Here is a 23,719-nt window from a genome sequence, read left to right as displayed (position 1 = left end):
AAGATCCCTCCGGCGGCAAGGGAGAAAAGCTAGGCAGACAAATGAGTTGCTTCTCTTGCGTCTCCTGTGTGTATCGCGTTGACGCCTTAAATAAATGTATTGGGGATAAAACAGATGGGTTTATGTGTATGTGTGAGCAAACTGAGAAACAAGCAGAGCTGAATGTTCTGACAACTTGCCCTGATTGAACTTATTTCCTTTGCACATCCGATGCAGGGAGTTCTCTATGAACAAAAGGGGAGCCTGCTGAATCGGGCCCATGGCCCACTGAGGCCAGCATCCTGTTCTCACAGCGGTCCCCCAGATGCCTACAGGGAAACCAGCAAGCAGGATCTGGGTGGTGACAGCATTCTGTCCTGTGGACAGAATCAACCGGTATTTGGAAAAATGCTGCCCCCAACAGTTGACATAGAACATCTTGCCTCTAGTAGTTCTGACAGCCTCATCTAGGGGTCAGCAAACTTCTTCAGCAGGGGGCCAGTCCACTGTCCCTCAAACCTTGTGGGCGGCTGGACTATATTTTTTTTGGGGGGGATGAACGAATTCCTATGCCCCACAAATAACCCAGAGATGTGTTTTAAATAAAAGGACACATTCTACTCATGTAAAAACAAGCTGATTCCCAGACCGTCCGCAAGCTGGATTTAGAAGGCGATTGGGCCAGATCCAGCCCCTGGGCCTTAGTTTGCCTACCCATGTAATCCCTTCTAAAGCCTCTTGTAGAAACAACTTTATTTCTTTTTTAAATAAAAACTTTGCTTTTCAATATGCAGGTCTCAATGCATCTTAACAGTAAAATACGCAATATACAAACTCTAAAACATAAAACTATTATTTTTTTATTTATTATTTATACTTTTCAAATTTATACATTTCATTAATTTTACAATCAAATTAAGATTTCAAAGTTTGACTTCCTTCCCCCTCTTTCTGCTGTTCCTTACATTTATTTTTTAACGTCTTCTGCCTATTCAAATTAATTTAATTTGCTCCTTTAAGTATCAACTTCAAAATGTACCGTATACTCTTATGAAACTGCAGGTTATTATAATAATCCTGCTAATATCTTTGTCTGTTTGCAATTTATCTGGAACTATTCAATAAACCATTTCCATTCTTTTATAAAAAGTTTGTTATCTTGATTTCTTATTCTTCTGGTAAGTTTCACCATTTCTGCATATTCCATAAGTTTTTGTATCCATTCTTCCTTTCCTGGGACTTCTGCTTCTTTCCACTTTTGGGCAAGGAGCATTCTTGCTGCTGTAGTCACATACATAAATAAAGTTCTATACAATTTAGGTAGTTCTGTCACTATAATTCCCAAAATAAAAGCGTCTTCTTCTTTTACAAAAGTTATTTTGAACATCCTTTTAAATTCATTGTATGTCATTTCCCAGTAAGCTTTAACTTTACTACAAGGCCACCACATATGATAAAAATAACCTTCGCCTTTGGGGAAATTTAAGCTTGTTCATTTCACAAAATTCATATACCTTGTGATTGTAATAAAACCTCAAATTGGTGTACACAACGAAACAACCGTTTAAAGCAACTACTTAAAACAATAAAAAAATAATTAGAATCAAGGAAAACCTGAAAACCAGGCATGTCAACATCCTACACGTCTGGATAGACTTCCCCCAAAAATAATAATGTTTTTTTAGCAGGAACCAACAAGAGTATTGCAAAGGCGGTAATTGGTAATCATTAAATGGGCACAAGATATAGGACATAATATACAAATGGAAGAAAGGGAAAAAACCTTTGGAAAGTTAATTTAAAATTTACTGACTGTATATTGTTAAAAGCGCATTATATGACAATGATGTATCGATGGTATATTACACCTGCAAAAATGGCAAAAATGTATAGAACAAGCTCTAATAAGTGTTGGAAATGTCAAGAAAAGGAAGGTACGTTTTCTCATATGTGGTGGAATTGTAAAATAATCAAAAACTATTGGGAAATGATTTATAATTAAATGAAAAGAATGTTTAAGATAATCTTTGTTAAGAGACCAGGAGCTTTTTTTATTAGGCATTTCAAGTGAAGACTTGCCAAAAGATAATAAGAAATTATTAATGTATGCTGCAACAATGGCTAGGATTTAGCTAGCCCAGAGATGGAAAAGTGATGAAAGAACAATGGCAAAAAAACTGATGGAATATGCTGAAATGGCAAAGTTAACAGAAAGACTTAAAGACAATGACAATAGACTTCAAAATAGACTGGGAACCTTTTATGTTATATCTACAGAAACAATGTAAGGAAACGAACTCACTTGCAAGGTTTGACTAAACACTTAACAATTAACAAAATAAGAGATAAGACAACAAGCAGGAGAAGTGAATGTGTTATGTTCTGAGTTGAATAGGATCCAAAATGCAGCAGTCAGATTGGTCCTAGAACAATAGGATTCAGAATGCAGCAGTCTGATTGGTCCTAGAACAATAGGATCCAGAATGCAGCAGTCTGATTGGTCTGCAGGAGCCACCCAATCCAACTCCTGGTGGAAGTGAATCCGCAACCTGATTGGCCTACAGAAGAATCCCAGAATTAGCCAGTCACGTGGGTCCCATTGTGTAAATAATGTATATAAAGCAGACATTTTGGGGGAACTTCCATTCCTCACTACTCTGAGCTGAATAAAGAGCATGAAATCCACACTCAACTCCGAGTATATTTCAGAATGTGTAAGAAACCAAGAAGGGAAGTTGGGGGATGTCGTGGGGGAGGGGGTAACTGGGAAATTTATTTTGTGATTAAATTGTTTGTAGTGACAATGTTAAAAAAGATGTAAAACCCAATAAAAAGTTACTTAAAAAAAAAAAAGAGTATTACAAAGGCTCCTCCATTATGTCAATAGGCGGGGAGTTCCAAAGTGCCACCGCACTGAAAGATCAGTTTCTTGCAAACGCGGAACAAATGTAACAATGCCAAGGTCCACAGATCAAAGTGGTCCAGTGGGCATATATGGAGTAAGGCAATATCGCAAGGAATAGCTGCGAGATTCAGCTTCCCAGTGCTGCTCAGAGCATTGGTTGGGGCAATACAGTGGTACTTCGGGTTACATACGCTTCAGGTTACAGACTCCGCTAACCCAGAAATAGTATCTCAGGTTAAGAACTTTGCTTCAGGATGAGAACAGAAATCGCACGGCAGCAGCGGGAGGCCCCATTAGCTAAAGTGGTGCTTCAGGTTAAGAACAGTTTCAGATTAAGAACGGACCTCCGGAATGAATTAAGTTCTTAACCCGAGGTACCACTGTACAGGTGAAGGAATTTAAAGCCTTGGGCCGGTATCAACAGTGGTCCCTGCCGGGATGCTGCAAAGATCACCAGTCTCGAAGCAACGATTCTCCAACTTCAACTTCGTTGGACTGGTCATGTTGTGCGGGTGCCTGATCATCGTCTTCCAAAGCAACTACTCTATTCCAAACTTAAAATTGGAAAGCATAATGCTGGTGGTCAACAAAATAAGTTTAAAGACGCTCTTAAGGCAAATCTAAAAAAATGTAGTATAAACACCAACAATTGGGAAACAACGGCCTGCAAGCGCTCCAACTGAAGAACAGCCTTGACCAGTGGCGTAGCGTGGGTTGTCAGCACCCGGGGCAAGGCAAGTAATTTGCGCCCCCTAACCCGTGGATTTGCGCCCCCTAACCCTAACCCCCAGATGTTGCGCCCGGTGCGGCCGGCCCCCCCTGCACCCCCCACGTTACGCCACTGGCCTTGACCAAAGGTGTCATGGGCTTTGAAGACACTCGAACTCAGGACACAAGGGAGAAACGTGCTAAGAGGAAGGCACGCTTGGCAAATCCACACCGTGATCAACTCCCACCCTAAAACCAATGTCCCCACTGTGGAAGGATGTGTGGATCCAGAATTTGGCCTCCACAGTCAGTCACTTACGGACCCATTGTTAAAACCGTGTTTATGGAAGACAATCTTACTTGGTTTTGTATGAGTGATTGCCAAAGAAGAAGAAGAGGAGGAAGAAGGAGAAGAGGAGGAGGGGGAGGCTGGGATCCCAACAGTGCTGGTGCCAACTCTGCCACTTCTGCCCACTCGAGGTCTTTAAAGGGCAGAGGGCTGGTTTCTTTGCAGTTGCTACTTTAAAAAGCCTCGTGGTTTTGCCCGCTCGCTGGATCACAAACACAGTTGTGGTTGTACGCAGCAAGGCCTGCTGAGCCTTGGCAACTGATGTACTTTCAACCCGTCTGCGGAGCGATGAGATGCCGCTGGCACACTCCCATCGCCTTCCGAGGCAAACCACCACTTTTTGCATCAAAGGCCCGTTGGAAAGCTAGGGAAACTGGTGGTTTGGTGGAACGTCTTCCACGTTTGGCACGGTCCCCTTCCAGCAACCTCACGAGGGAATGATGCCTGCATAACATTAAAAGCAGCTTCCGTCAGTAGTGTTCTATTTACAATCAAACAGTATATCAATTTTGTTAGCTAATTTTTGTTACATAAATCACAATAAAGTGGAGGAAAGCAGCAAATTTACTGTTTACCTGGCATCTGAGCCTACAGCCCAGGTGTGGGGAACTTTTTTCACCCCGAGGGCCCCTCTGCTAATCCCAGTGTTTTTTTTCTTAAAAATATTTAGGGGTACTCTTATTTTGACTCCAGAAAACCACCACTTGATAGTTCAAATAGGGGAAAATAAATACAGTAAATTGACAAAATACTAACATTCACAAAGTGTTTAGGGGTATGCGTCCCCCCAGAAAAAAGCACTGCCCAGTCCAATTTATTTTTTTATTGTGGCCTAAGTTTTTGGTGGAGTTAAAGACCTCTTTATACCATTTCAAACGTCACTGAGATTACTGGGGACTGTAGTTTGCTAAAGGTGTTGGGAAGGGAACCGTAGGTCCATGAGGGCAGCAAACTTAACGAACTACTGTTATGTACTGAAGTTCTCACCCTGGGCCAGCAGGGGGATACTGTAGTTTTCACTCAGGTCCACATATGCAAATAAGGGGTTGAAAGTGACGTTCAGTGATTGGATAGTTACAGAAAGTGGTTACAGTTGCGTTCTAGTGGAGCTCTATATAAGCAGGCTGGCTGAACCCTTCAGTTCAGTTCTGTTCTGGCCTGTGAATAAATAACAGCTGTTTGAAGAATTGCTGTGTCGTCTGATATGTTCACCCACAACTTAACAACTACAGTTCCCAATATCTTTTGGGGGAGCCATGACAGTGAAAGTGATGTAAGAGTGCATTAAGAGTCTGGTGTGGATGCAGTTTAAGAGGCCTTTCAGGATTAAGAGGAAGCGGCAGTAGCCTCTGGATTAGGAAGACGGCAAGTGAAAAACTGATAGCAGTGAAGAGGTGGTAGAACAATCCAGGATGGGGGACGTTCCTACTGCTGGCCTGTCCAAATAGCACCCTAACAGCATGAGCCAGGGCTGAATGAATGACCCCCCAGATCATTTGAAGATCCGGTTTATCTGATGAATTGGCCGCCAATTGGCCAAAGATTTTGCCACAAGGATGTGTGAATCTGTCAGTTTCAGGTTTTATCAGTTTATAATTTTTCACTTCTTCACATTCCCACCTCAGTTTGAGATATATATATATATTTAAAGTCTGCCTGAAAATCCAGCAGCCTTTTAGTGCAAATTTCTCTTGATATACACACTTGTCCGCAATTTTGCCTAATATACACATTTTTTTGCAAAGCAACTTCCCGTAACTTAACACAATTTTTCTACGTTATTTTCCCCATTATAGATGCAATTTCAGGCATATGGTACCGAGTGTAAGCACTTTTGTACACATTACTCGGCTTGAAAAATGCCTTACAAAATTCAGAGAAGTGTGATTTCGTTTGCATGTTGCTTGGGAACCTTTAAGTAAGTTCGCCTTCAAATTTGAACAGCCGAGGGCAATGGGAACTTACTGCCTCACTTAAGTATGCAACAGGATTGCAGCCGTAGGCTTGTAGACATGTCTACTCAGATGTCAGTCCCACTGAATTATATGGGTCTTACTCCCACGTAAGCATTTATGGGATTGCTTACACCGCAGTCTTATTCTTTGGAGCAGCATTCTTGTCAAGATACGACAAGCGCCCACTATCTGCAATCTCCGGAAACAATTGGAGACAGTTTTGTTCCGACAGGCTTTCCCAGAAGCATAAATGAGTATTTACCATAAGTGAGGGTTTTAATCTTGTTTTAAATTTGTTTGTTGTTTTAACCTGTTTTGAACTATCTAATATAGAAGTCAGCTTGAGATGGCGGGTTAGAAGGCAATTAATAAAACGGAGACGATAATAATAAAATAATGGTGATAATAATAGCTGAGAGGAACACACAGAATTCCGTGACTTCGTTTTTTTCAGAGCAGGAGTGACGATGTCATTTGCCAATTAAAGAACTCTTATACAACTTTAACAGTCATGGGTTCCCCCAGAGTTTCCTGGGAACTGCAGTTTGTTAAGGGTGCTATTTCTTACAATGCACATGCACTCATAACAAGCTACAGTCCTGCAGATTCTCCATGAGTGTGAAAGTGGAATAAAAGCAAGTAAATGAGGTGATACTGAGGCTATCATAGGGAGCTAAGCAAGAGAAAGGAGACAATAAACCAGAGGCTGAAGACTTATTTCCTTTTCTTTGATGGGGTCCTTACTTCATGCTAGCAGTTCAAATGCTATCCTGTCTTTGCAAGGGAGTTTTCATGTCTAGCTAACAGTTAATTAAAGTTTTAAGTGGCTGAAGGTATTTTGTCAAAGCTCAGATGTCTCTCACAAGCCCAAAGGATGCAGTCAGGACAAACAATACAAAGGATGCAGTCAGCACAAACAATACATTCAAGGGAGGGAACATTCTTTCAGAAGTCGTGGACTTGTAAAAGGGTATTGGGAAATGATCCAAAATGAATTGAAAAAAATGTTTAAAAAACTTTTCCCCCAAAGCCAGAGTCCTTTCTGTTGGGGATGATTCAGGCTGAAATTCCCAGGTGTCAAAAAAAGGTGATTTATGTATGCCACAGTCTGCGGCCCATGTTTTGTTAGCCCCAAAATGGAAAATGAGCGGGGTCCCGACCAAAGAAGAATGACAACTTAAGTTGACAGAATATGTGCAAACAGATAAAATAAGAGAACAAGAAGAACATACGTTTAAAGAAGATTGGAAAATGTTTATTGACTATATGGGAAATAATTCTGTAAAGCTGAAAACGTTGGCAGCATTAAGATAAATTCAACAGTGTAAATAAGTTTTGATGGATGCAATAATGGAATGCTGAATGGTATAGTACTTTTTGTAAAACATGTAGGGGTTTATGGTGTGTAAAACGAACCATGGAAAGAGAAGCAGGGAAGTCACTGATACCTTAAGGATGTAAAATGAGTATTTTAAATTGTAAAACAGAAAATGTAATAAAAATTATTTGAAAAAACCTGAACTATACATTCAAGAATGGCACTTATTCCGATCCTAATAAATTGAGTTTAATGCCATGCACTGTTCTTTGTGTGCATTTGGGTGTGAATAATAGCGGATCAGTAGAGCTGCCTGCAACTTTTGGACTCTCCTTGGGGCTATTGGGGGTCCAGAACCCCAACTTTTATCCCCACACCACTGTTTGTGACCTCACAATACGCCTCTCCCCTTCTCCAGCAAGAAATCTCCTTTTCTTCCGATGTCACAGCACAATCCTAACCCATGTTTTTTTTAAAACTCGGAAATAAATCTCGTGGATATCATCTAGAGACATCATTTGTGCCTGGCAGGGTCCTTGTGCGGATGCAACACAGCGCTTTACAACAGAGGAAAAGAAGGAGGGAGGGCAAGAAGGAAGGTCTCTGCCCCGAAGCGCTTTCATTTCAACATGAGGAGAGACGCAACGAAAATAGAAGTGTTGTGTGACTTGACAACAACTTCGATAAAGCTATTCCAGGCTCCTCAAAGGACGAGTCTCCTTCCAGACTGAGGGGAATTGCCTGGCTATGGGGCGCAGGATGGGCATAACTGTGGGGTCATAGAAACCATCCTAAGCGGCTGCAGGAAAGGGACCAGACCCTCTTCGCCTTGGGCGGAAGGATATATCTATAGCTCCCCTCAGAAACAAGTGCCCCCCCTCTTCAAACTCAGCAACCCCCAAACCCCGCCCTTTTTTCCGACACCCCCCCCTTGAGAAGAAAATGAGCCCCGTGCGCGCTTTATTTTTATTTTTTTGAGGGGGGGTGGGAACTTGAAGAACGGAATAAAAGAAAACGCGGTCCACAGAGGGGACTATTTGCGCTTCGAGAAGACCCCCTGCCGTCGCGCCGCCCTCGCTCCTATCTATTTTCGATTTTATTTTTGTTGGCCTGAGGAGCGGAGGGATTTGCCGAACGGGGTGATAGGGTCCGGGAGCCTGAGACAAGAAAAGGGAGCCGGGGGTGATGGAGCAGCGGCGTTCGGAACGGGGGTGAGGGAAGAGGAGCGGGGGGGGGGGCGGTGAGCGGCGCGCCTGCGCAGTCCGCGCCCTCGCCTGCCTGCCTTCGCGGAGCAGCCAAACCCCCACCTCCCCTTGCGCGCGCGCGCGTGTGTATATGTGTGTGTGTGTGTGGAGCGCAGGCAGCGGCTCCCTTCTCTGCCGCCGGACCCACAGCGTGCCCCCTCCCACATCCCCTCCCCTTTCCTTTCCTTTTTTTATAATTTAAACCTCAGGAGCCTTCCTGCGCTTCTCTCTCTCTTTATTTTTGGGAGTCCCCCCCCTTTCTTCCTCTCTGAGAGGGCTGTTTCCCCCCCCCAAACCCCCAAAATGGCTCAGATACTCCCCATAAGATTCCAGGAGCACTTTCAGGTGAGCAACTATTTGGGGGGTGGGGTGAGGGGAAAGGGATTCCCCCCCATCTTCCTTCCCCCCTCCCCACTCATTTCAGCCTTGAGGGGATGGGGAATGGACGGGAAAGGGTGGGTGGGTGGCTTGCGGCCTAGTGTGGCGGTGGGCTTCCCCCCCCCCCACCTGGGGGAGGGGTTTGAATGGGGTTGAGGGGCGGGAAGACTCCTTGGAAAAGGGCGAGGGGTTCCCCTCTAGGGGGGGTGGGATGGGGTGGGGAAGAGGGCCAGAGAGAACGAATTGTGGGGCAGGCAGCATCTCTCGGGTGGTGGGGATTGGGGTGGGGGGCTCTCCTCTTTCGTTTTTATAAGCCTTTATTGTTTGATAACCTTTTATTGTTTCCTGTTTATAACCCTTTATTCATTCCTCCTTCAGGCAGGATGGCGCAAAGCCTGCCCTGGCTTTTAATTTGGCGCTTGGGGAATGGTGGTGGGGAACATATATATATTTATATAGAAGACACACAGAGATATATATACACACACACACACATGCATATTGGAAAATCAGAGTCGTGCTCTTCATTTCAATTATTTTGCCCTTGTTGCACCTGATTCTGGCTTGGTGAGGTTTCCTAGTTTTTGATGGCAGCCTTTTGCGGGTATTTGTGCAGAGTCACTGGCTGCCTGAATGACTGACTTTCCTCCTCCTCCCCCTCTCTCTTTTTTTGGTGTGTATGGAGAGGGAGGCTCCGAGTTGCTTGTCTGCATTACTACACCATAAGGAATATTTGTGGGGAAGGGAGTGCAGAGAAGGACATCTTCACATTCGAGCATGGAAAAACGGGCCGCACCTGCGTCCCTGCATTTCTGGTTTTTTTCCCGACCGATCCATCGGTTGTGGGGTGGTGGCCGCGGCTTGTGTTTGGGAACCTCTGAGCCCTGCAAAAGGATCTGCAAGATGGGGAAGGATTGAGCAAATAGATTGCATCTTGTTACCGAGAACGGCAGGGCTCTGAAAATCTGTTCCCTTCTACAGTACTTCTGTCTCTTCTAGAAGCATTCCTGATGCTACTTTAAAAACAAGAACACAACGCTACTCACTTGGAGGATGGGCTGCTTTAAGGAAATTGACCCCAGTCTCAAATAGTGAGGCAAAGACTGCAGATAGTTACCTGAAAGAGCTGCTTTTTGGGGTGGGGAGAGGAGAGAGAGATTGCTCTGAATCAAGTGTAGGGGGAAGTGTTTGCTTAAGAAAAGGCAGTTTATGGCAGGAATTAAAGGAATTCTCTAAATGAATGAGAGAACAGGAAGTGGACTTGGCAAATGCTCCCTCCTTTACCCCTCCCTTCCCCTCTTAGGACAGAGGCATCCATTTCAAAATGTGAACTGCCTGGTGACACCATCCCTTTTGTCAGTGTTTAGTACTGTGTGCTGAAATTTAAATTTCTCATGTAGTGTTGTTTAAACATCTTAGGTTTCCCCTAGTGAGTGGTATGAGCTAAGTGCTTCATAGTTCCCAGGAACACAAGATGTAGTTGTATTATGCACTTGGTCCTATAGACGTTTCTCCATATAGCTGAGTAACAGCAAAAAAATACCGTAAAATTGAAATTGGGGTGTGGGGAGTAAGCTTAATGACTAAGGGCTTGTTAGTCAGGTGCGTGTTGACTTGGAAGTAAGTTCCTCTGTGTTCAGTGAGACATATGCCTAGGATTGCAGCCTTAAAATTCTCCCAACATTTGTACTCCACATGAGTTAAGTCTCAGATTTGGATTCACAGGAAGTATTAGTTGCACATAAGTATCACATTGCTATTCAGCTTGACTTTCCAGTAGATTCCTTAACACTGCAAACCACTTTGATTCTATGGCTATCTTCAAACTTTCTTAAAAAATTCTTCTGATTTAATTCAATCATTGTTCTTCAGCTAATTGCCTTCCAGATTCCTTTTTCAGTCGATTTCGCATTCTGCATAATTTCTTCGGTTTCATTAGCCGCTGGGCTTTCTGGTCCTTCAGCTTCCCTATATTTATTTCAGTTATGTCCCTCTGTTCCTCCAAAGAGTTCCAGATGGTGTACATAGCTCCTTCCCCCTCTCCATTTTATTATCACAGCAAGCCTGTGAGGTGGTTAGACTGAGAGATGGTGGCTGCCACAAGGTCACACAGTGAAGTACATAGCTGAGTAGGGATTTATATTTGGGTCTCCCCAGTCCCAACCTGACTCAACCACTACATTGTACTATCTGGGACCTGTGCAATGTTTTAACTTAGCTGAACTTGCACAAGCCATAACACCAGCTTGGTCAGTGAGTGATGGAAACATCACTGCCATAAGTGCAATAAAGAATAAGCTGTACTTTAGTTTTGAACATGAGTGACTGCACTAAATACTGATTGGTCACTGCTGTAACAAGACAGTGTTACGCTGGCATTCCATATATAAAGGAAAAAGGTTCAGACTCGAAATACTGGATTTCTGTATATTAACCAGACACAAGCTGCAGGTATAGTTTTAGAAGGGCTTGGAGTACTGACAGATTGGTGTGTATGGTGTTGGCATCGCTCAGTATCTTTCTTTCTTTGTGGGGTAAATAACATAAACAATTTTCTGAATGGGTACTCTGGGTATTCTGCTGTCCCACACAACTTCCTGGGAGACTTTCAGATCATCTACAAAGTTGGGGGGGGGGAAGCAGACCAATTTATTATCATGTAGGCTTGGTATTTAACCTTTTACTTGCGTTTCAACAGAAAATGAGATAACTCTTTTAAAATTACATTTTAAAACTGTATTTAAACTGGAAGATAATATAGTTACAAGCACTCTTAAAATAGACTCCAGAATCCCTCAAGGTGGTTGTTGTTTTGTTAGACAACTTGGTGCAATATGTAGAGTGAATTATATCAATCTGTGGGGCGTTTGCCTACCTTCTTGAGTTGTAATTCCACAGATCCTTATTGATTAGCCCAGGGATGGGGAACATGTGGCCCTCCAGATCTTATTGGACTAAAACTCCCATCATCCCTGACCACTGGCCAAGCTGGCTAGGGGCTGATGGGAACTGTGAGTTCTGGAGGGTCACAGGCTGACCATCTCTGGCTTAGAGATGCCATTGCCAATCATAATATTAAAAGGTGCTATACAGTATTTTCATATGTAATCATAAGCCATTGCAATATCCAATACATTTTACTGTAACATTAATTACAAAAAAATCCCCACTCATTTACTGTTTAACTCAACACTTTAATAACAGAGTTGACAGTCCCCTACTATCTGACATTCTTCATCTCTCTTCACTATTGAAATCTTGCTGGCGATCATATGGGATTTTGCCCATTTAATAAACAAAACAGCAGATAGAATGATAGCCAAGTCAAATATGATCTGGTTTGTCAGCAAAAAGGCCAGTAAACCCTCTCCCAGTCGAACCTCTTTCCCACACTCAGTGACTTTGCCTGTCCAGGGCAATTATATAGACTGTACTGTTAAAGGGGTGTCACTTTGAACTGCCCTAATGTAACCGAATAGTTTGTCTTATGCAATCTTGCCAGGAAAATTACTCTTGCACACTTTGGATAGTTAAGTTTGGTTCTGTATGGTAGAAGAAAACTCTTGATACTCAGCTTTAGGTCTTTATATATTGATCTCTGCCAATAACTCATAAACCTAAATCCATGATACACTGCCTTATCAGGCCCAAAACTATATATGTTTGTTTTCCTGGCTACCTTTGATATTCTGGCTGCTTCGTGGCTGCCCATTTGTTTTGGATAACATAATCCAGTAATAGTCCTACTATTTACTAAAGATGCCAACTTCAATAGATTAGCTTTGTCTCTTAAAAGAAAGGATGACATACCATATGGTACTCAGTTACTGATTTTGAATGGATCCAATCTTCTTCAGATCCATATTACCCCAAAGCTGTGCTCTGTTGAGCAGCTGACCCACAACTTTTGCCTGAAAAAACATTTTTGAAGTGTATGTGGAGTTCATTGGGTTAGAATTCTGCCCTGGAAGTATTTGCCTTTTTGTTTCTAGATCATGGTGTAAGAGGGAAATCAAAGTACAGGCAACTCCTCACTTGTGCACAATCTATTTGAGTGTGACTGCACACACGTGTGGGAACACAAGGCTCGCAAGGAGACCCTCCCCGGAGCCTGAAGAGGACAGAGAAGAGAGAGGGGCTTTGTTTTGGATGCTCTGCCTACCTGCCTAACAGCTGATGCGTGGGAAAGTGCCTGCTGCTGCTGCTGCTGCACTACCCTGTATGTCAGCTGCTAGGTGGGAAGGCTGAACAGCCTCAACAAAGCCCTGCTGTGCCTCCGGCTTGCGAGGAGACCATCCCCAGAGCCCGAAGAGGGCCACCTTGTGAGCCACAAGGACCCTCCAGGGTGTTCCCCACTTGTACACATTTTGCTTATGCGCAAGGAGCCCCTGATTGTAACCTCCGCGTAAGTGGGGAGTCACCTCTAATGACTATGCTGCTCTTCAGTGACTGAAATCAAGTTCCAATTCATCCAGAGGATGTAGCATAGGCAAAGCTATGAATGCCATGGTACTTTAGTTCGGTTGTGTTGATTTTTGGAGAGTCATGGAGGAGCTAAATCTCTTCAAAAATGAAATGGAAACACGGAAGAATATCCTGTTCGTCTGATTAAAATAGTTTGTAATGTTTAATTATTACTTTTGTGAAAGCCTGGCTTAAGTAGCAACTGCATGCCAGCATCTACTAGCATTCCTTGAATTTCTGATGTTTAGATCAGGTAGCCTACCTGTGAGATGAGTTGTCTAAGACATTCCTGAGACAACATGCAAGGTTATGGTCTTAAGGCAAGAATCTTGGTGCATAGCACTGAAAGCATTTTAAGTCTGCCAGCATCTTATGACAAAAATGCCATGAGCACACCTACACATTCTTCTAGATGAGTAGCTGGCAAATCATTATCTGAATAGAACCCCTCACTGACAGAATAATTTCCTAAGGAGAATGCAGTCGTGCTGAAAGTTCAAAGGCTTCAAAACTGACTTCATCGATTCTCTTCATCAGTTCCATCCAGTTGTGCAGGAACAAATAGCTAGTTGAAGTCCAGGAAATAGTTTTGATTTACCAGTTTTCTGGCAATTTTTTCTCACTAATGGTTGTGTAGTAGCAAACCACTTACTTTGCATGGGCTTTGTTAGTAGGTAACAGACAGTGTCAGAAACTGAGATATGAAAGCTTGGAGCTAAATGGCACTTTAAACATAGGTTATGGGCGCAACAATGGAATGTCTAGGTGTGCTTTTTTTAATACAGTATAACGAAAATAAAAAGCTGAAAATGAATGAATTGCAGCTAAAATAATATGTTCATTTTTCACATGGTCTAGTCCTTCCCCTGCCCAGCCCCATATATTTTTAAGAGAGTCTCTTCTCCAGTCTTCAGAGAGTAGCTGTAAGTGGGGAGGCAGAAAAAGGTCCTCCTTTTCTTCTACTCCGCAGTTTTAATCTGAAATCTTAGGTATAGTACTGCGCCCAGAGCTCAGAAACTGCTTGTGCTAATGAAATTCCCTGTTGCATCATCATCATCATCATCATCATCATCATAATAATAATAATAATATATTTATTTTTTATACCCTGCCTATCTGGCTGGGTTTCCCCAGCCACTCTGGGTGGCTTCCAACAAAAGATTAAAATACAATAGTCCTTCAGATATTAAAAGCTTCCCTAAACAGGTATGCCTTCAGATCCCTTCTAAAAGTCTGGTAGTTATTTTTTCCTTTGACATCTGGTGGGAGGGCATTCCACAGGGCGGGCGCCACTACCGAGAAGGCCCTCTGCCTGGTTCCCTGTAACTTGGCTTCTCACAGTGAGAGAACTGCCAGAAGGCCCTCAGCGCTAGACCTCAGTGTCCGGGCAGAATGATGAGGGTGGAGACCTAAAACATTGCGCCTAGGATGCGCCTAGAACATTGGGAGTTTTGAACACTGGTAACAGCTAAGCCCATTAACCATGGTTTACTGAACTATCCTGTGAATACAGCCTATTTGCTCCAACCTTACTCGAATGGGGAAGAAAACTACAAATGGCTGGCTTAGCATTACATCTGAACCCACGCTTGTGGTTTGTTTTGCCCAGGCAAGCCACATCTGGGAAGTGACCAAGAAACCATTGCTTCCTGCTTGTGGTTTGTTTAGGCATAACAAATCAGGGTTTTAACTTAGTGCTTATGGTATGTCTCCCCACTCAAGACGAGAAGTGTGAAGCAGCAGTACTCAGGCTGCATGCACACGATAGTTCAGTTAATTCCTTGAAGCTGCACATGGAGACAGCCAGTGTGACCCCAAAGTACATGTTTACTTGCATTCCTATATTGGAGTATTTGCTGCCTGCCTATCATAATTGCACATAATTCCCACTGGAAATTGGGTACGTGAATAATATAGGAAGAGATAAAATCTGCTTAGAATCTCTTCTGTATTGGGTTGGGGGGTATTCCTTTTCCTACGTATGAACATTAAATGCAATTTTAAAAAAAAACAGCCAACACCTTGACTAAAGAAGCCCCTTGTGTACTGCTGTAAATGCAATGTGGCCTCTTCTCCCCCACCCCCAGTCCCTCCAGTTGTAGATCTCCTGCTGTATTTGGAGAGCTCACCTTGCTGCAGTGTATCTAAAACATAATCTCAAGGAGACTTTGATTCTGTGTTCTTCCTTCCCTAAGCTTCGCTCAGGCTTCACATTTACTCAGAAAATAAAAGTGCAGTGCTTCTCCTGAAGATGCTCACTCCTTCACTTCGAAGGCTCTGCAAGAGTACAGAATTGGTTGTGAAGGCCAGTTCTCTGCTACACAATAGTCAAGGGGATGGTTTTATTTAGCCTTCAAGACAGTTTGGGCTTCAAGATTGGTATATAGGGGAGAATTCCATCCTGATCTGCTAACCGTGGCTAAAATGTGCTTGCAAAGTATGGTTTGGGCTACCTGTGATTTTGTGTTACATGTGCTGAAGTTCTTGCTAATTGTTGAATAATCAGAAACTGAAGAGGGAGGTGTGGGAGATGACTAGATATGTCTGGCTGGGGTTGCAGACATAGAGGCTTGAAGAATAGTTGTTCATTCCATCCCCCAGCACAATGACTGATCAGACTTGGCTTTGTCTTTGAATAAACTTGAAGCCTTGCAAGCCCTTCAGAGGGAATGACCTTTGTTTGGGGGCAGCTTGACAGGCCCTTTTGAGAGTTAAGTTGTTCTACCACTACCACCCCAGGCAATTGCAGGGGAAAGGCTGTTCAGGCTGTAATAACTAGAGATGCTCTAAAAGGTTGGGTAATTTCTTCACTGGGATCAGGCAATATGTCACAGAATAGTGGCAAGCTTTTCACCTCTCCACAACTCTTCATCATGTAAGGTATTACACAAAATAGGGGTGGAGAAAATAAAGAAGCTGTAGTAGAAAAAATGAAGCTGGATGTTGCAGCTTTAAGACCAGTTTTTAGAAGCGCTGTACATTTTTCAGTTACTTCAATTGTGGAACACTGTACATCGCTGTGGAATACCTTGGGCAAAATGTTCATGACTGAATTGGAAAAAGAAAAGTGTGTATAATGGAGAAGTGTCCAAATATTTACAGGTCTGTGAAAAGAATAACTATTGCAGTAATTGCTCTCTTTGCAGTTTCCCCTGGGGATTACTTGGCCTTTTATCTATCTTTGTCAGAATATTGGTAGAGTTACAGAGCTGGTCTGACTACAGAAAAACTTCATTTAATAGGAACACCGAGGGGCGGATATAAAGTGACCTGCCCAGAACATTGAGCCAGATTAAAGGCCCCCTTAAGGTCTTCAGATTTCCACCTTTCTGAAAATAGCTTATATAGATACCTTCCCATGCTTCTGCCATTGCTACTGAAGAATCTAAAACTCTTCATGTTTGTGAATATGGAACACAGACCCTGCAGGATCTGATTGTCTCTGCATGGGAATTGTCACCTCTAGTCAGCCCAATTAGGGCTATACAAGATTGAATGATCTCTGCAGATCTAAAGATGGTACAGCAAGTATACTGATGTGTTTGTGGGCAGGACTTGAAAATTTCATGAAAGCTGTACCAGATAAACCAGAAGTGACTGTTTTGATAGCACCCCTTATTTCATACAAAGGTGCGATCAAACTTTTAGTTCTGGAATTTCTTCTCTTTTTTGGGGGGTGTAGATGGTATGCAGAAGGAAACACACTTTGAATTATAGAAGGGACAATCCAACATTTCTATTAGCTGCTATTTTTATGCCTATTACAAACCGTTTCCAGTCATGTCTCATGAGAACAGCATGTAAGTGCAGTAAAAACTGCCTGTTGATGTAAGAATGGAACGTTGCCATAACTGGATGGCAAATAAATATGGCAAGGGGTAACCTCTTCTTGCTTATTTGGTGTTCCATGATAAAACTTGGAAATATGTTTGTCTCTCTCAGTAAACAGTTTGCTTATGTGCTGTATATACACTGTGCTCAAAGCTGCTGACAGAAAGCAGACAAATACAATGAGCACAGTATTTTAGATACTGTTTTTAGGCCAACTTTCATTCCATAGGATCCATGGGTAGTGTATACAAGATATAAAAACAATGCAACATTAAAACATTGCAAACAGGACACTACATTCAGCAGCAGTCATAAAATAAAAGTGAAGCTTTAGATGTAACTCATGCCTGGGTAAAAACAGAAATTCATCTTTAACTAATGCTGGAGAATTGGCAAAGAGGGAGGCAGCCGCATTTCAAACAGTAGGTAGTTTCACAAGCAGGTGCCACCACAGAGAAGGCCTTCTCCTGTGTCACTACACAATGGACTTCACCCTGAGAAGAGACAACTCATCAGATATCAATGCTTAAGTTAGCAGATATGGGAAGAGACATTCCTTCATGTATTTGGGTCTCAAGTCTTGTCAGGATTCAGCTTCAGTTCATTGGCTCTCATCTAGCACCTGTACAGCTTCTCCTGATATTAAGATCATGTTGGGTGTTGGCAACATATTGATGAACTTATACTTCAAATCCCTGAATGACTTCACCTGGTGGCTTTGTACAGATACTAAACAGCATGGGGGACAAGAAGTAACACTCTGGATTCCACAGCATAAACACCATGGAGTTGAGCAGCAGATTCACAATGCTACTCTCTGGTTGCAGTCCTACAGAGAGGGTCAAGTCTCTCAACCCACAAAGCTGCCTCAGGAGGATACAGTGGTCAGTGGTTTCAAACGTCACGAAGAGATCCAGGAGAATCAACAAAGGTTGCACTCCTCCCATCTGTCTCCCAGAACACTTCATGAATTGGGGTGATCAAGGTGCCAACCCCAGATTAAAGTGAGCCTAGATATTCCATTTTTTTCTACCACCCCTCCCACAGAGAGGCATCTCCCCCACCCCCAGGCTCACAATAGCCATATTAAACATTAGAATACTGACAATATAATATGGACAATTGGAACATTAAAAATTAAATCCAGCAATTCGTATTAAGAGGTCTAAGGGTAAGATGTATATCCCAGATTGCAGCAAAAGAAAAAGATGAAACAGACAAAATTGAATGAATGAGCCTCCAACCCTAACAAACTGATGGATCTTCGTAATTTTCTTCTGGGACAATTGTACCAAGGAATGTAATTGAACATTTATAGTATAAAAAAATCTAATGTGAATATGACAAGCTAAATTTAAGAACTTGCAAGCCCAGTCCTTCCTTATCCTACTCTCTCAACGGGATGTTGGAGAAACTCACCGGGGTGTTGGAAAAACTTTAAATTGATTAATAACAGCACCTCTAATTTGCTGCAACTTGCCTGCCTTCCAGCTATCAGTTCCTCTCATTTTTAATGCATGTTTTGCTAAATAATTTTAGAAAGAATTAATCATACTCAAGGGCTTAGTGGGTCCTTCTTTTGCTTTTTGTTGATGGTTCCTGGTTCACAGTTAACTGTGATCAGTTTACTGTTGTCTAAAGCTAAATATCTTAAGTAGACAATCTTCAGTAGAAACTTTTGAGTCTCGTGCTGCTGACAAACGTACAATGTCTCTGGCTGGTTCCCCACAGCAAAATGCTTGAAAATGGTTGTCTTTATTGGGGGAAGGATCATAGCTTAGTGGTTGAGCATCTCCTTTGCATGTAGAAGGTCCCAGGTTCAGTCATTGGCATCTCCAGGTAGGGCTGGGGAAGACTTGCTGCCTGAAGCCCCAGAGAGCTGCTGGTGCTCAATATTGGTAGTACTGAGCTAGATGGACCCAGTGGTTTGACTCTGTACTAGCAGGTTCCTCTCTTTCTAGGACAAGTCTACAGGGTTGCTGACGGAAAACTTAAAGCAAGGAACTTCCCTCTGTCCCATTCACTGAATGGATTTAAAATGAGGAGTACTGAAGTTGCACACAGGCCACAACGTTCTACTTCCTGTTGGTGCGGATAAACTTGCTTCAGTGTATAGACTTGCTAGACACTAAACATGTTGCCATTTATGGCATACAATCCAGCTAATAAACGCTGGAATAATAAATATGGGGAAGATTAGCACAATAGCTTGGGAACGTAACCCTGCAAAAACGTTCTTTCAGCAAGAATGTGAAGGTCATGTGTGTTTGAGATGTGCAAGTTGCTATGAAATCTGGAATAAAGCAACTAGATTGAGTGAAACTAGAAATGTTGAACCCTGCTTCAATATTGGGGGAATTGGTACCATGTGATATAGTGTATAACGGAGGGTTTCCATGCCAGAGATGCCAGTGGCTCTGAGTCAATATACGTTAACAAACTGCTCTGGTAGCTAGGAATCTATTTCCAGAGAGGTGGGTGTGTTGACGCTGTGTTGAAGCAAAAACAGAATATTGTGGTACCTTAAATAAACAACATGTTAAAAGATTTAACAAATGAATTGTGTCATCATCTTTCATGGTCTCGCATCCACTTCACCAGAGAAGAGCACAAGAAGAGCTCTGCTGGATCACACCAAAAGCCCATCTAGCCCTCCAGCCTGTTCTCACAGTGACCTCCCAGTTGCTTATGGGAAGTCCACAACCAGGTCCTTCGTGCATTTGATGAAACGGGTGCCAACCCACAAATATTTATGACCTAATGCATGTGTTAAGTATTGAAGGTGCCACAAGACACTCCTTTGTTCTTGTAGGAATTGATTGGATCTGGTTCTTGGCTTGAAGAGATTGTTGAGTACTATTTCACATGTAATGTAGCCTTCATTACGCTTACTCAGGCTGGAGATAAGATGGAGATAGTAGCTAGGTTTATGCAACACGCAGTGAGGATTCATGAAAGCTATACAACACTGACTTAAGTGTTAGATGAAGGCTGTTGGTTGGTTGGTTGGTTGGTTGGTTGGTTTTTTTGGTGAGTGGTTTTTCTGTATTGAACCCTACTGGAATCTTGTACATATGCCAATAACGGTTGGAGAATCTGACTACTATTAATTTCACTGGGTGCAAGCTATGCATCCCACCTACAACTGGTTGTTAAAAATGTAAATAGTCAATGGGCTGGGTTGTGAACATGGTACATAGTGAAGCAGTCCCATGAACACTGCAAATCTTTGCATGGATATACCTGATCCATATTCACAAATAGCTTATCTGCCCCTACATCTAATGTAATAGAGTAGTTCTTGAAGGTTTAAGTGAGCCACACTGTGAAGAAACACCAACTCCATGATCACCTTGAGTTGCCTTCTGATCACAAAGATATATGTAAAACCTGTGTAGTCAACTGCTCCTAATACCACTTTCCCCAGAGAGAAGTGTCTGTTCTACGAATAAACAGTGATGGCATGGTGGCATTTTGCCACGTACAGATTTCCCCGCCAAGCAGTCCTTGTCTGTGGTCATGCAAGGTTTTTACCAATACTTTTCTTTTTTTTTACAGCTCCAAAATCTTGGAATTAATCCAGCAAACATTGGATTCAGTACCTTAACAATGGAATCTGATAAATTCATATGTATTCGAGAAAAAGTTGGTGAGCAAGCACAGGTTGTGATCATAGACATGAGCGATCCAACCACTCCTATCAGGCGCCCAATCTCTGCAGAAAGTGCCATCATGAATCCAGCTTCTAAAGTAATTGCTCTGAAAGGTAAGTTTTATTTTCTTTGCATTGTCTTGGGAGGATTGTTGTGCAGCAGCACATGTATTAGTTCTGCTTTGAACCCGTGTGCAGTATGTTAAGATTTGGTTGCATTTTGGGTAACCATTGTATCAGTCAGGGAATGCTGTAAATAATGGGATTGAGTTGTACTAGGAATGAAGTGGCTTGGAAAGTTTGCTTAATGTAGGACTTGTCAAAGCAAATTATTAGGTTCATTTTAAGATGACATTGCTATTGTACAGTAAGCTTTGAATTATTTTTTTCAAGGCTGGGAAAATCAATAGGCACCACCAATTCCAATACCTCTGGGTATCTTTCCCAGCCAAGTACTGCTTTTGCAGGGCAGTATTTTGGGGTGGCAGGGAAGGCAAGCGTCTACTAAATAAAGCTTGGATTGTGTTGCATGTTTGGTTTAAAGTCCTAAAACTGAAAAAGTAAAGCTGTTGCAGCTAGTCCTAGAAGCTATGTGATCTTCCAGGCGCTGCCTAATCACCATGTAAAAATAGCCATACCCAAACAGATGCAAAAACTCATTGGTGTCTAATATATAAAATGGTTTCACTTTCACTGACTGTGTACTTTCTTTCCTGCATTCTTGTCTTAAAACAGATGGTGAGTTAACTTTGTACTGACACACTTCATGTTTAATAGTTTTGGAATGGTCTCATCTCATAAAAAGTACTAAATTCTGCAGGAGGCAATTTGGCATCTCACTTGTAGAGAGAATTGTAATCTAGATGCTAAAATTTTGAGTTTGGGCAAACGAAACTATTTATCCTCTGAAACCACTTGTGACTTGATGGTAGTAGCTGTACCAATAGATGGTTAAACCCAGTCTTAACCACAGTACAGTTAACTGACAAAATCAAGTCGCAATACTTTTATGAGAGACCTTTGCTGGCATGGTGTCTTGTGTGCTAGTCACTTCTTTTATTTTAAATGTGGTACTTGGTCTTAAAAGTCCATGGCAACGCTCGCAGGGGTCCACGATGCTACTTCAAAAATTGGCTTGCATTGAAAATCTGTGAACAACTCGGAAGTACGTAGGCAGCTGCCACTTAGAATGCCCACGCTCACCAAAACACCTTGTTGGTAGCAAAGGGCTGTGAGTGGACAACATGGGACTAATAACCCCAGTGTTAACTTTGACATAGTACACATAGTACACTTTGATTCAGTACACACACAGTGCTTTAATTCTAATTGTCTTGGCCCCCTGTGAATCAAACTCTTGGCCAGAAGAGCTAATATTTTGTGATATCCCTTGACATAACTACCTAATACACTATTTTGTTGCTATACCACGTGTGCTAACCCCAGAGATGCAAGTAACTGAACATAACTTAGTGTCTCATCTCCTCCCTCAGTCTCCATCAAGAGCTCTTGCAGCATTACCACGTCACTTCCCACGTCACTTTCTTCTTTAAAAGAGTGTTCAGAAATAAAAGTGTTCAGATGAGTGGCCATGACAGCACATAATTATTTAGGAGGAGCAGTAACAGGGTTATAGCTTGCCCAGAAACCTATTACCCCAACAGAAATGGAGACCGACTTGTATTAAAATGTGTAGGAAATGTTGCTTTAGAAAAGCACTTAAATGTTCCCTGCAGATGGGAGTGTGGTGCTGGCAAACCAACTGCGTATTATGTCTGTCCTGAAGCTCAAGTTCCTTGTGTGAACAGTGAACATACATTACCAGTCCCTCAGAAATGTAATGCTTCTCAGAACTGTGATAAGAGTATGGTGCGTGCATACAAATTGCATTTCTGGATTGCATGTGGCATTCCTACAGTGATCAAAACATTATTGTCCTTGTATGGATGTATCCTGTGTTTGTAATGTACCGTGAGAGCACTTCCAGTGATCTATGTTGGAACAGAATGGGGGGGACGTAGTACTTTTCATAGGGCATTTCCATACACAAAGCATGGGAATGCAAAAAGGCAATTTCATACTCTACTCTTGCAGAGATGTAAAGTGTTCATAAAGCCTCTCCCCCTTCTCCCAAATTTGTCACCTGAGTAGATGTCTGGCTTTTAGTTAAGATAAGCAATGTAATTAAATGGTTCTTTTTATTATTATATAAAAAAAAACTTGCTGCTTTATACTTAGTTTTTTTTGAGGTGAGAATCCATCGTGGGCAAGCTTCTGTAGTGGGATGATGACATATGATCAGTTCTGCTGGAAGAAACTTTACTTGAGAGTGGGGGTGAAATTGTTGCATGTTGCTCTTCCCCTAAATTCTGTTGGAGCATTCCAGTCCTAGCAGCCTACTCGAACATGAGTGTGCTTGTTAGGGCTCTTCCTGCTCTTGGCATGCTCTCTCCATAACGGTTTTGTGCAAAGAAATTGTAGTTGAAAAAGCCACCATTATCACCAAGTGGGAGGATAGAATCTGCTTGCATCTATCTCATGGCCCCCTTTGCCTTGCTGTCTACATTCCCACCCACCCCCCCCCCGTACATGTATGTGTAAATAAACTCCACAACTGCGGCGACTTTTTATGCATCTTGCCCACCAGTGGCTAAGCCATAATCTAGCCTTTAAGGTTCCTCCAATACTTTGTTTTTGCTGCAAGAGACCAGAACTGCTATCCCTTGAAATTTGGTAAACAAAAATCGTACGCATTCCAATTGCTTGTCAGGAACACACTGCTGAAGGGCGAGTGCGTTACAGTACCTTTTTTTGTATTTAAATCTGACAGCATTAGTCGTCTTCACTATATTGCTTTAATAGCAGGGCTGCATTCATAAAGTTGGGAGTTGGCACAGTAGTTCAAACATATGTGTCAAAGAACCCTGTGAGGAAAA

General features: G+C 42.4%; 1 protein-coding gene across 1 annotated transcript in view; it reads left to right on the top strand.

Annotated features, from left to right (window-relative positions):
* The first annotated feature begins 8,466 nt into the window (after positions 1–8,466).
* Positions 8,467–23,719, top strand: part of LOC310751013 (clathrin heavy chain 1-like) — a 56,380-nt gene continuing 41,127 nt past the window's right edge. Inside the window, 2 exon segments of the mRNA XM_083589683.1 lie at positions 8,467–8,803; positions 20,690–20,897. Of these exon segments, the coding sequence (XP_083445809.1) occupies positions 8,762–8,803; positions 20,690–20,897 (250 nt within the window). The 5' untranslated portion in view covers positions 8,467–8,761.

Source organism: Podarcis filfolensis (genome assembly GCF_964270895.1).
Source record: "Podarcis filfolensis genome assembly, chromosome: 16".
NCBI lineage: Eukaryota > Metazoa > Chordata > Lepidosauria > Squamata > Lacertidae > Podarcis > Podarcis filfolensis.
The sequence above is the reverse complement of the archived record's forward strand: the minus strand, read 5'-3'. Positions and strand labels throughout refer to the sequence as shown.